The 16,329-nt window shown below is 41.0% G+C and overlaps 1 protein-coding gene across 3 annotated transcripts in view; it reads left to right on the top strand.

The window, feature by feature from the left end:
- The window catches only part of LOC132156126 (N-terminal EF-hand calcium-binding protein 2-like), a 96,164-nt gene that overhangs the window by 52,765 nt on the left and 27,070 nt on the right, over positions 1 to 16,329 (top strand). For 2 of the 3 annotated variants that reach the window (XM_059565000.1, XM_059564998.1), the window contains exons 4-5: positions 2,836 to 2,861; positions 3,147 to 3,244. In XM_059565000.1, the coding sequence (XP_059420983.1) occupies positions 2,836 to 2,861; positions 3,147 to 3,244 (124 nt within the window). Of the gene's footprint in view, positions 1 to 2,835; positions 2,862 to 3,120; positions 3,245 to 16,329 lie in introns of all 3 variants that reach the window. The other variant, XM_059564999.1, reaches the window with a different exon arrangement.

Here is a 16,329-nt window from a genome sequence, read left to right as displayed (position 1 = left end):
GTAATCCGAGCGGTATGCATTCGAAAATGTGCTTGGGCGTTAGCATCTTGAAGGGAGTCTGTGCAGAGCTCGGTTCAAGGCACGCAAGTCCAGGATTGGCCGTAACCCACCTGTCTTCTTGGGTACTATGAAGTAAGGGCTGTAAAAGCCGGGCTTCATGTCAGCTGGAGGGACCGGCTCTATCGCACCCTTTGCCAGTAGGGTCGCGACCTCCGCACAGTGAAGCCGAGGTGAAGGCTGCTGCTGTGGCCGAGCGGGAGTGGAGGAAGCCGCAGGGGGGCACCCTCGGCGACGAGCAGGCTGAGGCGGCTGCGCCGGCAGGATGTGTCTGATGGCCTCAGACTGCTTCTGGGTGGCAGAGAACTGCTGGGCAAAGCTCTCTACCGCGTCGCTGAAGAGGCCATCCTGGGAGACCGGGGAGTTGAGGAGCTGAGCCCGATGAGCTCCTGAACCGATGAGCTCCTGGACCACCAAAGTGGACATCACCTGACCCAAGGATCGCACAGTGACCTTCGTTGCCCAGAGAGCGAGGTCGGTAGCAGTGCGCGCCTCCTGCAAAACCCCTGGGTCAGCACTGCCCTCGTGCAGCTGCCGGAGCAGCTTGGCCTGATAAACCTGAAGTGAGGCCATGGCATGCAGGGCAGCTCTGTAAGCCTTGGCCACAAGCATGGATGAGAACTTACAGGCCTTGGAGGGCAGCTTGGGACCACCACGCCAAGCGGAGGCGCTCTGTTGACACAGTTGCATCGCAACAGAACGCTCCACTGGGGGAATCCCAGTATACCCCTTGGCCACTCCGCCTTCGAGGGCAGTGAAGGTGGAGGAAGTACCAGAACGGTTTCGGGCAGTTAAAGGTACCTTCCATGAACTGGTTACTTCCTGGTGCACTTCTGGGAAGAAAGGAACCAGAGGGGGTTGCTGGCGATTCCCATGAGCAGCCCCCAGGAACCAATCATCCAGCTTCGAGCCCTCGGGACAGGGCAGAGGATTCCACTCAAGCCAGATGCTCTCCGCTGCCCGGGAAAGCACGGCCGTCAGCTCGGGATCGGACTCGGACAACGCTGGCACTCCCGTGGGAGGCAACGCAGCCGAATCCTCATCTCCCAAGGACTCAAGCCTGCCTTGTGATGCGGCGATCAACATACGGTCCTCTTTGCGAGCCCCGAATGAGATGTCAGGAGCCTGAGAGGGTCCAGCAAACCCATCCGGAAACTCAACCGGCTGCGACGTATGTGAGGAGGGTGTGGCCCGAGGAGGTTGGCTCGTCGGGGAAGCCCACACAGTAACCCTCAGATCACCCTGGCCACCAGCCGAAGTAGCCCTCTTACGAGAAGAGGAGCTAGAACGGGGTGTGGCAGAGGGGACCTTATGCCTTTTAAGGTAATCGAGTCTCGATCTCAATGCCGAGATGGTCATGTCCCCGCAATGAGAACATGAGTCATCCACAAATGCAGTCTCAGCGTGCTGGAAACCCAAACATGTGGAACAGCGATCGTGGGCGTCACAAGGAGTGATGTATCGACCGCACCCAGAAACACACGGGCGAAATTACATCTTTAAAAAGATGCAAATCGACCCGTTACTCTTTTGTGAAAAGAGAAGCTCTTTCAGGGGTGTTGAAGTGCTCAGAGGAACGTGGGAGCTGTCGCAGGAAACCCAGACGAACCGCTGAATCGCGCCGTCACACCAACACCAGCTGACTCGCTTGTATCCACTCCGGTGAAAGCAGCAAGCAAAGTGCTCGGTTCCGAAGCGAAAGCTTGAATGCGAGTTGCTCGCACTGCTCCTTATATACCCGCTCTGCGGGGCGGAGTTCGCGATGCAAATTCCGCAGACCAAGGTTCTCTGTGTACCATTGGGTCGTTTTGTACCACTCGAAGGTGATTGGGCTCTCGGGTGAGATCCCATTCGTAATGGGACTGAAATGGAACGTCATATATAGTAAAAAATACCAAGCGGCAATCTCCCGCTCTCTCGTGAAGCCCATATGGAAATGACTTAAACTGTAATTCATCGACTGGCTGCTAGAGGCTGGCTGCAAAAGGGAGTCAATCCCATAGACTCCCCATGTTAAAATGGCCAACTTTACAGCAGAAAAAAAAATTATTTTGGTCTATATAGCTAATTTTCCCCCTCTTTATAACAACTATGAGGTGGGTGAATTTTTTTTATAACACTGTTTAAATTACATTAAGCCTTAAAGTTCTGCATAATTAGAGACGCGGCCACTTGAGTGACTGGTGGATTGTTGGACTGGTCGAGCTAGGTGGGTGTGGTTTCAGCAACCAGCACCCTCCTTTTTGGCCATTTTCGATTACCCAGAAGTGACGCTTGGAGATGCTCTGCCAAGATGGTGAAGGCCGGCCCCACCTACTTTTGGCTTCAAAAACTGTCTTTTGAAACCTACTGTATGGGTGACGTCACAGACACTACGTCCATGTTTTTATACAGTCTATGAAAAATACTTAAACATTCAAATAATATAAAAAAATAGTTCTGACTACATTCTGATTGGTTGGGCAATATAAAATATTTGCATCTCTCCATTCATTAGTTCTAGATCAGTGTCAAATTGGCTGATTAATTCAGTGTGATGGCGCATATAACTTTGAGGTCTGCTTAGGTACTGGTTTCAAAAATTACATATTTCTAAGTTTTGTGTAGTGTTATCTTTAAGATCCATATAAATAAATAGTTTAGTGAGATTCTGTATAACCACTCTTGTAGGACCCAGATGTAACATTTGATTTGTGCTGGGTTTTCCCTTCTTTCTTATCTCTTTTTTCTCCTGCTTCTTCTATTCTCTTTTTCTGTATGCTTCCTGCGATGTGTTAGTAATGTTGACACCAAGGAACTTTGTGGTGAGTATCAGTATGTTTGTGTGTTAAGAATAGCAAGGAATTGAATTTTCTTTGCAAACAAATATTTTTATTTGAATAGATGTGTGTATAGTATTTTCTGATACACAGTATATGGACCTAGGTCTATTCATTCAGCCTGATTTCAGTTCTAATATCTGTTAACAGATAGTGTACAATTTTTGTTTTGTAATATTTTTTAGATCAGTTTTGTTGGCAGTTTCCATATTGTTTGTGAGTTTTCAGAAAATGCATAATTCAGTTCTGGCTCATTTCTCTGTTCATTAGACTACTTTGCCAACCACATGGGGGACTATGAAGGTGTTCTGGCCTCCCTAGAGACACTCAACTTGGCCATTCTCAAAGCCATGGACTTCACCAAAAAGGTTAGTGTGCCAAAAATGGACTAAAGTGTCTCTGCTACAGTGGCCTTCTGCATTTTTGTCAGTACAAGGTCCAATAGCATGCATTCAGATTTTTGAATATTTCTATTAAAACTACACTGCTTTAGCTTAGCGTCTGCTCCTTACTCATAGCCTGAATCTTATGTACTGTATCTCCTATTAGCCTACTCCAGTTAATCCTTCCTCAGATGAGGGACAGATATTGAGCGAGGACTGGGAGCATGTTATTGCAGTCTCTCCTACTTGTCTAAATATAACCTCTCATTTCAAAGCTTGGCTTGCATATTCTGTTTGTGGTTTTCTTCTCATTAGCAAGCTGGTGCTCAGTTAGACAGCACTTCAGATTACTGAGCTGTGGCCATCACCAATATGTGCCTCTCTCTTTCTTTCTCTTCTAACTGAGTGTGTAATCTGATTTATAGAAGATGTAAAAACCCAGTCGCTCTCTGTTCTTTTTCCTCCAGCTCTTCTTGTATCAGTCTTTGAGCATATTCCTCCCTTCTTCTTGTGTTTCACACTCCCCACCGGCACGCTGGAGAATGTAATTGATGTTACTAAGGTCCTTGTTAATATTCCAGGTTAGAGTTCTTAAATACCTGGCTGAGTGTTAGCTGTAAAATATCTGGCCTGATACAAACTGAGTTTTCCATTTAAAAATGTATAGCAGTTATTAGTGTATACAGTTATTAGTGTTTGTTTTGTCTGTGCACATATAAGCTTCACAGCGATGGCTTCTTGGATCCAAAACCCTCTTATTGACAAACACTTCTGTTTTAATCCAGCTGACTGATTGCAAACCCTACATTGATTTCAGAAAGCAAATTATTATACCTTGTGATTCTTCACCACGCCTATATTTGCATTTCTGTTCTCAACAGATGCTTTCGTACCAAAGCCACTCACAATTGTTAGTGTGAGCGCATAATTTTGTCTTTGAATTCTCCTTTAATCTTTTTTCTCTGTATAATTTTTCCTGCCACACCTGAGATTCTGTTGTACGGTATTTCTCTCTTGCAAACACAGCAATGTTCTGCTTGTGTTTTTGCATCTTCAGACATGACATTCCTACCTGTGCATAATTTCCAATTCAAATAAGTTGTTAAATGTATAGATGAATGTAATATAGAAGTGTGGGTGCAAAGGGGTCCTATGGAGATCGGAGATGAGATTTTACTCAGTGTATTTTTGTAAAAGTTAATAATAATAATTCATGACTATGAAAATTGTAGATTCACACTGAAGGCATCAAAACTATGAATTAACACATGTGGAATTAAATATGGAATTATATACATAACAAAAAACACCCCATCACTCTCCTTCTTGGTCAAATAGCCCTTGATGCCTTCAGTGTGACTCTACAATTTTCATAGTCATGAAAATAAAGAAAACTCTTTGAATGAGAAGGTGTGTCCAAACTTTTGGTCTGTACTATATATATTTATTTTCAGTTTATCTAACAGGGACAATGCAGTATAACATTGCTACAATTTCATGCAGCCGATGCTCTACATATAGGCTTCTAGCCAAAGGCTAATTTGCAGCCCCAGTCCCTGGTTAGGCTAAAAAAAAAAAAAAAAAAATTAAATAAAATAAAATAGACAACTAAGACTATGTACAACCATCAATGTTCACATATCTGCTTTTGTTTGAACCACTTTTTCAGTTTTGTTTGAAAAATATTCAACTGTGTTTACATTTTCAATTCAGCTGACAAGCTGTTCCATAACAATGTACCTTGAACTGTAAATGTAGATTGTGCAAATTTAGTTTTTCTCTGTGGTGCTATACAGTTCTGTGTAGTTGCACCTCTTGTAGCGATCCCCTTACTACTCTGTTTTGATATTAATTTGCATATAACTTTTGGCGCAAGATTATTTAAACATTTAAAAAACATTTTAATAAGAGATGAATTTATAAAATTTTCAAAACTAAGCAAACTATATTTTTGTAAAATGCTACAGTGATGCCATCTGGTTGGTTTCTTATCCAAAACTTTCAGTGTTTGTTTATATAGGGATCTAACAGGTTTAATAGTCAGTTGAGAAAACCTGACTCCAGACAGTCACACAGTAAGATAAGTGTGAAAAAATCATTGCATGCATGTATAACTTGGCTGCTTTCAATGATATATATGGTCTAATCATGTAAAAACAATTCAGATTTGTTTTGATTGTTCTACATAGCTTCTTAACATGCATATCAAATTTCAAATGAGAGTCTAAAATAACACCTAAATATGTAAAATTATTAACTGATTCAATTTCCTTTTGATTGATCTTAATTATAAAACCACTCATTTCCTTGTTTCTAATTGAAAAACACATTGAGACAGTTTTTGTACAATTCAGGGTCAAACAACTTCTGTAACCACTGTGACACACCAATCATTTCATTTGTTAATATTTCTGCAGCTAAACTTGGAGTCTTTTGCAGATACATAAATGACTGTGTCATCTGCATATAACTGACATTTTGTTTGCTTACAACAGTTTGGAAAATCATTAACATATAAGGAAAACAACAATGGGCCCAAAATTGACCCTTGAGGGAGACCCATATTATTATTTTGTAAAGCTGATCTTGAATTATTAATTTTAACACACTGATCTCGGGATTCTAAATATGATCTAAAACAAATTCATTGCCTGCTGAGTGAAGTTAAATAAATTTAATTTGTGTAGGAGAATTTCATGATTCACAGTATCAAATGCCTTTTTGAGATCTAAAAACACTGCACCTATTACATTACCTTTATCTAAAGATTCCTTAATAAATTCTGTGAGATAGCAGTTTGCCATTTCTGTTGAATACTTAGACCTAAAACCAAACTGTTTAGAATAAAGTAAATCATGTTTTTCTAAATAATTGATAAGTTGTTCAGCTACCAATTTTTCCAGAATTTTTGAAATTGCAGGAAGAATAGAAATTGGTCTAAAATTCTGAACCTCATCAGCTGATCCTGCTTTGAAAATTGGAGTTACAATACTAGTTTTCCAATTTGAAGGGAATTTATTTTCTCTAATTGATAAATTTATCAGATTTACCAAGGGCTTTATCAAACAAGCACTATATGTTTTTACAAATGCAGTATCCATTCCAAATATATCTTTAGCCCTTGAGTTATTCAGTTGATTAATAATTTGAAGTATCTTATGTTCATCAACCTCAGAAATATGAAAGGATGAGGATGTGCCATTTATTACATTTTGAGGTAGTTGTATAGTTTTTATAATTCATAAGTTGTATAATTCATTGGCAATTTCAGTGCTATCAGTACTTAATCTACCATTTATTTTCAGCTCCACTAAAGGTTTTCTTTGTGTACCCTCTCTTTTAGAAAGTTTATTTACACACTTCCAAAGAGATGAGCTATTTCCTCCTGATTCTGTAATCAATTGCTCAAAATATGCAGTTTTTGCCTTCCTTATATCACTAATTACTTTATTTCTTAATGATTTAAAATATATAATATCTGTCTGCGTTTTTGTAAGCAATGACTTTTTCAAAGCTATATCTCTCTTTTTCATTAGTTGATAGATATCTGAATTTAACCATGGTAGAGATGCATTTTGTCTACATTTTAGCGGTTGTTTGTATTTTTAAATAGTTTTTTCAATAGTTCTCATCACAGTTTCACTGTTTTTGTCCAATTCACCAATTTGTAATACATCATCCCAATTTATGTTTTTCATATCATTTTCAAATTTTAACATTTTACTCTGAGGAATACCTACTTTTCCTGGTTTAAGATTTGATGAAATTATTCTGCAAACGTTTCTTTGTTAATTTCCTAACAACCAGGATCATGTTATGGTCAGTCAAACCTGTCAAAAGATTATATGTTTTTATTACCCGTTCAGGTTTATTTGTAAGTACCAAATCAATAACAATTTTACTTGTTTTTGTTATTCTTGTTGGTCCTTTTATTAACTGGTTAAATTTGTGTTTTGCTACAATTGATTTCAGTTTTTGCTTACTATGTTTGTCTGACCAATTTATGTTAAAATCTCCAAATATAACAGTTTCAATACGCCCATTTAAAAACTTCAACATTTCCTCTAAATTATTATAAAAAGACATATCATATGAAGGTGGATTATACAAGATCACAAGATTAAAATTCATTTTTGGGGACAATATAACATTTAACGCCAAACATTCTAATCCAGCAATATCTAGTTGTACCTCAGCACATTTAAAAGTATCCTTAATATAAACCATTACTCCCCCTCCTCTTCGTGATGGTCTATCCTTTCTATAACAACTATAACCAGGAATATCAATCATGCATGATGGTATACTGGTAGACAACCAAGTTTCACTTAACGCTAAGAAGTCCAGGTTTGAGTTCATTTGCAGGTGTTCAATTTGGTCCCTCTTTGATATAATACTTCGGATATTCAGGTGCCCCCCTAAAATACCCTTTGGTTTGAGTTTTGAGTCCCAGATCACTTTGGCGTGATTCACAGTCTGAAATAATTTAAACTGTTTCTGTTTCTGTGCAGCATGGTTGATGGCTCCTTTTGTCTTTAAGTTTTCATGAGGTACTTGTAGTTCGTCTGCTTGTTTTGCTCCAGACAACATATAATATCATATATAACATATCTCATATATATATATATATATACACATTTTGTAAACATGTTGTCTTTCATGTTTTTTCTCACACAGTTAAAATTGATCTTTAATACATAAATACATCATATTTAAAGTACCCTTGGGATATAAAAAAAAGTTTGAAAAAGGAAAGTAAAATGAGAGAGACAGAATGTTTTATTCATGCATTATTTTTTATGCATTTATTTATATATTTCATTTATTTTATTTTTGTGTTTTTGTTCTATAAGAAAAACAAACATAGCAAGAAACACAAGTTGTATCTTACAAACTAGTACGCTAGTAGTAATAGTAGAGATAAACAAAAGCAAGCACAAAGCAGCTCTTTATAAGGCCAGTAAATTTTTCCTTGTTACACTGGGTTGGTAGATATGTGTTTGTGTATGTATGAGTTTGTGTGTGTGAATTTGAGTGGATGAGATGGAAGGAGAGACAGACAGTGACATCTACGCAGGAGTGGTGATGTGATATATACCAGATGCTCTGCAAAGTGTTGGTGTAACAGCAACTGTCATCTAATATAGGGTAGTAGCAAAACCACAGGCTGCCTCTCCTGCAGTGAAGATGGCATTGTTGTAGAATATGTTAGGGCTGAGAGATCAGCGTGTTAAAAATGTACAATTATTTATATATAAACGGTGTGTGAGTGGACTGGAGTGACAACAGCGTTCTGTAACCTCTCTTACCCATTACATGAACATTGACATTACACTGAGTAACAAAAGCTACAGCTTTTGTTTATTCACTGTTTTCTCCATTACAGCCACATCTCTGGAGATTCAAACCCCTCCACTAGCTGAGTAGCAGATCCATGAGATTGATGTCTGTCTGAGGGCGGATAATCAAATAGTCTAAAATCAAAGCGATGTTTTCCACAGGCATTGATATTGATAAGTGTCCCCTTACGCCTCTTCATTACTCAAAATCTAGTCCTCTGTTCTCTGGAGAAGGTTAAAGGCTGTTGCTAATTATTAATGTAAATGTGTTATTTTCATAAAGCCTATGAAATATTCATGTTCTTGCACACCAGGCATCAATTTGCACTGTAGCTTATGTGGATTGTGTGGATTGAGTTGTGTGTAATGTGTATGGAGGGACACACTTCTATTGAGACAATGGTGGAAATGAAGTGAACCCATTTCCCAGATGCCTAAAGCAGATTTTGATTATTAAAGTGCTGTGTATAGACTAGATAATTTTTTATGGTCTCTAATTGGATCAGATGCTTTAACTATTCCATGGTGAATTGATCTGAGGTGTGGCCATTGGGCCAATATCTTTTATAGATTATAGACAGCAAAATCCCCTCCTCACTGGAAGCAGTCTGTAATTGCTGTACTCTGTTTTTTGTTGTTGTTGTTTTTTTTTTCCTGCTCTGAGTTTGCTCGTTCGTGTTGCCTTTTTATAAACACTCATACAGGTTATTGATTTTCAGACAAAAAATAAAATATAATAAAAAACAATATAAATATTTTTATAAATAAAATCAAATAAATTAATTTATAAATATAAACTATGATTATCAAACAAATGTATAGGGAAAAAATCAAAATTTAATTAAAAATTAAATGTTTTATGTATTCACAAAAATCTATCTATCTATCTATCTATCTATCTATCTATCTATCTATCTATCTGTTGGAGGTGGTTACTCGTGCAGTTGATAAATTAAAAATCGAGTGGCCTGCAGAGAAAAAATATGAACCGCAGAAAAGTAAATTAGATGAGCGGTTTCTGCGGCCGAGACAGCCACCTCCAGCCTGGAGCCTTCCCTTTTTTCCCGACCTCCATGAAGAAATAGCGAGGTCGTGGAAACACCCCTATTCGACCCGTCTCTTCGGCCCCGACTCTCAGTATTACGGCAATGTCGCGGGGCTCGATGAGCGGGGGTACAGAGCGATGCCCCGGGTTGAGCAGACGCTTGCGAGCTATCTGTCACCCAGTTCGGCGTCGTCTCTGAAGGCTCCGGCCTTGCCCACAAAACCGTTAAAGACAACATCTACGTTAATGGGCAAGGGCTATGTGGCAGCAGGTCAGGCGGGGGTGTGCCTTCACACTATGGCCGTCCTCCAAGCATATCAGGCTGACCTGCTGAGAGATGTAGACGAGGGAGAGGGAATCAAGTCCGACGTTATTGCAGAGCTTAGACGGACCGCTGATCTCTCCCTCCGCACCACCAAAGAGACCGCTCGCGCGATTGGGCAGTCTATGGCAGCCTTGGTGGCCGCGGAGAGGCATTTATGGCTGACCCTGTCTCAGATAAGAGAGCGTGACAGGGTCTGCCTCCTGGACGCCCCGCTTCAAGCCTCGGGCCTGTTCGGCGACACAGTCAATACCGTCGTCGACAGGTTCCAGGAGGCACGCAAACAGGTGGCGGCGTTCCAGAGTTTCCTCCCTCGTCGCTCTCGTGGGTTATCTGGGCGGGAGTTATCTGCCGGCGCTTGCTTCCCTACTCGAAGCTGAAGCCAGCTGCGTGGCACGTGCTTTTATAGCTTCCTGGTCTCTACGTCACCCCACCTGTGATGTCACGCTGTCAAGTTGTTCTTTTCAAAGGCGTTCCCCAAAAGCGCTCGACGCAGCGTCTAGTTCCTTCGAGGAACTAGGGTTACATTACACTAGGGTTACATAACCTAAGGACGTTTTTTTAATGACTTAATAAATTATTTTATAGACCAATTATTGGTCTGTCCTGTGTATTAGTTTACCCCCCCCCCCCCAAAAAAAAACTACTGTTACTGCCAAAATTCTATTCAAATCTATGCTCTTCCACAGCATTGGCATACTCTTTAACTGTGGCTTATTCAGAGTACGTTTTTTTGCAGCTTGTCTTTTGGGAATGCTTGAAGAATGAAAGATTATTTCTCTCTGTTTCTTATCTCAAACTCGCATCTCATTACGTCTCTCAACCGCAATTGCTGACATCCCACTGAACAAATGAGCTCAATAGAAGAGCACTGATGTGAGAAAAGAGGACAGCTCTCTCTTTCTGTCTCAACCTGTCAGAGCAAGAGAGCAAAAGTAGATCAGAGCCACCGACTGAGACGAAAACACCCGCACCCACTTCAGCGGACTCATGTTATCTGTACGAGCAACTGCTTTGTCGTTCGCACATCATCTTGATGTTACCGGCTTGTACCTTGTCTTCTGTGTATTTTTGAGTGAACAGAACAATTCAAAAACTTAGTGTCAGTGTATTTCCTGAGAACATACAAAAGATACATGTTCAAAATATCAGATTACTGATTGCACTACAGATCATTACAAACTACAGATCATTGATCGTACATATAGGATGGCAGATGGGCTATATTATACCATTGCTGCCTGGTGTGAGCTTTCTTTGTCTTTCACAAAAGATGCATGATTTATCGTTGTAAATATGAAGAATGATACAAATTAAGCTGATGTCAAAAAAAACCCTTGCTGTTATGTAATGTACTTTCTGAAACTGAAAAGAAAGTAAAAAGGTTCAACATTTACTGAAGTCAAATCTGCAGGAAGTGAACAGAAGTGTCTTAACCAAAATCCCACCCAACAAAATCCTATCATGCAAATAAATAAAGGCAATCGTTTTTCAAAAGCGCAAAAGAGTCATCATCACCCGTGCCATGGTGTCTTGAAGCTTAATACTTCAAGAACATGTTTTTAATTGGCCATTTAGCAACTGGAGCAGGACGCCATTGGAGGAAAGATGATAGGAATAAAAGAAAAGCAAGAATTCATTAAACACATTTCATCTTTCATTCGCCTGTCCTGCACACAGTTTTAATGAGCTCTTCTAATTAGCTGCTGCTTAGTTCAAGCACTTGGACTTTGCCCAGACATTCACACACTGTGCTTCTTGTTAAGTCTTCAAATAGAGAACGCTTACTCTTCAATTCAATCCCTGTAGTATATTTTTCTATTTGAGGCTAAGATTTGGGTTTAGCAGTGTTAACAATGACAGAAGTTTAAATAGATTGAATTTCTTATCATCTTTTCTCAAATCATTTTCATGCAGTTCAGTTTCATGTCTTTCAGCTCATTTCAGCCTGCTTCAAGTAATGTAACCTGTGTTTTTTCATGTGCCGAAGTGAGCACATTTGCCAGTGGATAAAAAAGCAGTTATTGTGGGAGTTTCTGTTGTTTAAAATGTAAATGCATAAATTCATTAGTATGCTATGCTGGGAGCTGTCATGTTTTGAACAGGTTGGCTGTGCAGTGCACTCTGAAGCCTTTGTTTGATGCCAGAGTTGATATTAATAAGCCTGTCACATGGCAAACAGTAATTATGCTTACAGGAAGGGATTTTGGCTGGTATAGAGGGGGACAGGGAACTGTTTTATTCCAGTTTTACATTAGTTTTTTTCTGTCTTGAAAGCTTGTCCTCACCATGTTCCATATGTTTGATTAAAAATACAGTAAAAAGAGCAATATATTCAAACTCCATGACAATGCATAACTGTTATCTATTTTATTATATTTTAAAAAGTAAAATAAGTGTGTCCTCTAGGGGGTGCTATGGGGAACACCTTGTTGTGACCCGTTATGGATCGCGCCACTGCAAAGTGGACTTGCCATGAAAGTGCGCTAACAATGTGACGCAGTGAGGCCACCTTGATGAGTGTTATCTTTCTGACCATGGCCCTCCAGCTCAGGTGAGCCTTCCATTTCTCCCTGATCTCCATACAGAGATCGAAAAGAAATGAAAGAGGCCGTTTTCTTCTTGCATCCATTGGTTTCGGCATAAGAATTGCCCCCTGTAGAAAGAGCTTTCTTTCTGCGGTGGAGACATCCTCTCTTAATCTCCCTCCTTGCCATCTAAGCCCCTTCAAGAAATACATCTTGCTTAAATTGCAAGGCATGCGCAGCAGCAGGTCAGACTGTGGCTTTATTAAACACGATGGCGGTGCTTCAAGCATATCAGACTGATCTGCTAAGAGACCTGGATAGAGGCGAGGGCCTTTTTCCTGATCGGGTAGCCGAGCTGCGCCGCATCACGGATCTCTCTCCATGCTACCAAGCAGGTCGTGACACTAGCCTTCTGTGCCATGGGCAGGACTATGGCGGCCATGGTGGTGACGGAGAGACGTCCGTGGATGAACCTGGCAGACACCGGGAAGAAAGAAAAGGCTTTCTACTCGATGCTCAGGTATCGCCTTCTGAACATTTCAGTATTTCCGTTGAGATGGTGATTGAGAAGTTCAGGGAGACGAAGGCGCTTTCAGATCCTTCATTCCATGAAAGTCCAGGTCTGAGCCCAAACAACATAGGGGTCCTGGGCTGTCTCGATCCAAGGATCGAAGATGGGCACAGAAGGCTAGTGTCATGACTCGCGCTCCTCCCCCACCTGCGGGCAGGGGTAAGAGGAATCGTGGGTCACAAGGAGGTAAGCAGAACCTAAGGAATGTGATCCAGACGTAGCAGCGTTCTCGTCTGAATCAGAGCGATACCGAGGTATCTACTCATTCCCTTTAGGGATTTTTAACTTCTGCTTTTATCCTCCCCTTCCTAATTCCCCTGTAACCACCAGCTCTCCACCTGATCGAGGTTAGGTGGAAACCTCTCACATAACAGTCTCCTATGCTGGACCTATAATGGTTTTGGCTGGTTCTATGTTCATAGCAACCACCCTACTGATGGTCTGGACTAAAAGGAGGCGCCCCTTGAGCGGAGCTCCAGCGCAGGAGGGTGGGTGAGTATGCAACCCTTGCTGTATATACTTATGTGTATTAAATTGCTGGTGGTTATGTGTCTATTAATAAACTCTGTGAATTTCCTTTGCAGTGCTCAGTTACAATGTTTACTAAACACTCGTCAGCACCAGCCATCCAGCTTAATGTTCCGGTATTTGGCGGCTGAGATCACAGGTTTCTGCGGGAGGCTCCTTGATCATCAGGCCTGGCACTTCACTGCAGAGAATTTCATGGATGTCCGGCCAGGTCACCCTGAGGGGTTTCCTGGTCGCTTAGTTGCACTTTCTAAGAATCCACATAAGTAGTAAGTGTGCACGCAAGACTCTGCGCACTTTCTGAAATCCTGTATGGTAAGGGTAACGTGCTCCGCCTTGTTCCCTTTCTTGAGATGATTAGACCTTGGCTCATTGGGCTTTATTCAGCCAGTGTGTATTTGTTTATACACTTCAAGCATCACTTCCCTCAACATGAGGGGCTATTTGGGTGATTCTCGTGGTAGTTTAGCAGCGCTCCCCTTTTCCAAGAAGGGTCGCCTATGAGCGCGCTACTCTAAATTCTGAGTTCTCCTCTCATATGTGACTGAATTCTCTGTTTTTTCCCCAGAGCGCTCCAGCATTATTTCCACAGATTGAGTTGATGACTCTCAAAATACTGTTTTGAGATGCACCATTCCATCTATGAGCTTCTCTATCAGAGTTCCACGAGAGCCCCTCCTTAGAACAGTATTTGAAAATCCATGCTGTGTTAAGTGTGCACGTGAAGTCTTTGCACACTTTCTGAAATCCACACTGTGGTAAGTTCGCAAGCTAGTATTCTGCGTTTTTTCTAAAATCCTAAATGGTGAGGGCTTCGCACGGTTGCTTCATGCCCTTTCTTGAGTTGGTAAAAGCCCCGTTCATCTTGGGCGCCACTCCACCTATGTATCCTCGGATACCTATTTAAACAGGGTGTTGCTACTAGGGATCTGTTTAGACAGCTCCTTCAGCAAGCTTATGAGAAAGCAAGCGGTAGCCCCTGTGTGACAGGTAAGACTTAGTATAAAATTCTAGGTTCTTAGCTGTATCCCTTTAAAGGAATCTTTCCTGATTCCAAGCCTTCAGCTCTACCCTGGGCCGAGGCCCTAACAATTAAGTTGGGTATGTAGGTTAGGCCTTTGGCCGTAAGGGGTACTTTCGCAGACAGCCTTCTAAACGTCCCAGGGGCAACTCCGGTGGAAACTGTAGAGTTGGTACTTAGTGTTCACCATGATTCTGGCCTGCACTCCCCTCAGCATGGTGGCATGGGTATACTGTTCCCAAGAGCGCCCCCTAGATGACGTAGTTTGAAGTTCCCTTGAAAGGGAACGTCTCAGGTTATGAATGTATCCATGGTTCCCTTAGTAGAGAACGAGACACTGCATCCTCTAGCTCCCTGCCATGCTTCGGACACAAGCTTCAGACGAAGAAGTGAATGACGTGTTCTCCCGGTGCCTGTTTATAGTCACTCCTGTAGTGACGTCAGAGGCTGTTGCCGGCCAACTTCCCCATTGTGCCCCCTAGAGGATGCAGTGTTCCCTACTCAGGGAACTTCTCTTCCTTTTCATTTCATGTTGACCTGAGGTGAGGGGATTTGGTCATCTTTATATTATAGACATATATTACTACGACTGTCCCCTAATAGTCGACTAAAGGTTAGTCAATGAGAAGAGGCTTGGTTGACCAAAAATTGTATTAGTTGCTTAGTCGCAGAAAAAAAAAATTCAATAAGTAAAATTCCACAGGAAGTGGTGAGGTCACGCAGCACGTGACGGACAGATCATTAACGGCTGGATTTTGTGGTAATACATTACATCCAAACACACACTTATCATTCTTTGACCAAATTCTTTGGCTTATATCATCATCTTCCGCCTACCTCACACGTGACCTTTTCAACGTGATGGCATATTACGTGAAGTCGTTGATGCACATTGCAGAGAAGTGCAAGGTGAGCATTTCTGTTTATAAAGCATATAAAACATTTTTTTTAAATGACAGATAGTTTCGCTAAATAAGACCCTTATTTCTCATCTGGTATCGTGTAGAGCCCTTTGAAGCTGTAATGAAACTGTAATTTAATCCTTTAAAATACTCCGTCATTTTGGTAATACAGATAAGAGTAACACATCTTTCGAATCTGTAAAACCTCTATGTTTATTTGTGTGCACTTATAATAACAAGAAAACATTGCGTTTTTGTAAAATAATGAAAACAAACAGGATTTGCTTTCTGCCGTCTCGGCCTCTGATGAGCCCGAAACTCTGTGTATACTTGCCTTACAGACATGAAAAATATATCTATAGAGAGTGAAATGTCTACTTTCAAATGAAACAATTCAAATCTGAAAAAATATGTATTTATATTCTCAGATTATGTAATCCATATGAAACTTTAATGCAGGCGCATTCACTACTTTGGAGATGAGTCAGTGTTGCCTACTTCATCTCTTAAGCCGAAACACTAGTTTATCAATAGATTATACAATTTTAATGCAGTTTAATCTTACTGTTTTTGCATTATACGTTCATCATCATTACTTCTGCCGGTGTGCTGTTGCTATGTAGGCAATTAAAGGCTCATAAGTATGGTTTAAATGGCTTATTAATAAACTTGCGATTAGTCGACTAATGCTTAAAATGAACAACTACTAGTCAACCAGAAAAATCTTTAGTCAAGAGCAGCCCTATATATTACACACCTCACGTGTTCAGTCACCCTCACTTGCACTCATTTGCTTCAGGTTGCACAGTGTCAG

This window comes from Carassius carassius, chromosome 13, assembly GCF_963082965.1.
Source record: "Carassius carassius chromosome 13, fCarCar2.1, whole genome shotgun sequence".
Lineage (NCBI taxonomy): Eukaryota > Metazoa > Chordata > Actinopteri > Cypriniformes > Cyprinidae > Carassius > Carassius carassius.
The sequence above is the reverse complement of the archived record's forward strand: the minus strand, read 5'-3'. Positions and strand labels throughout refer to the sequence as shown.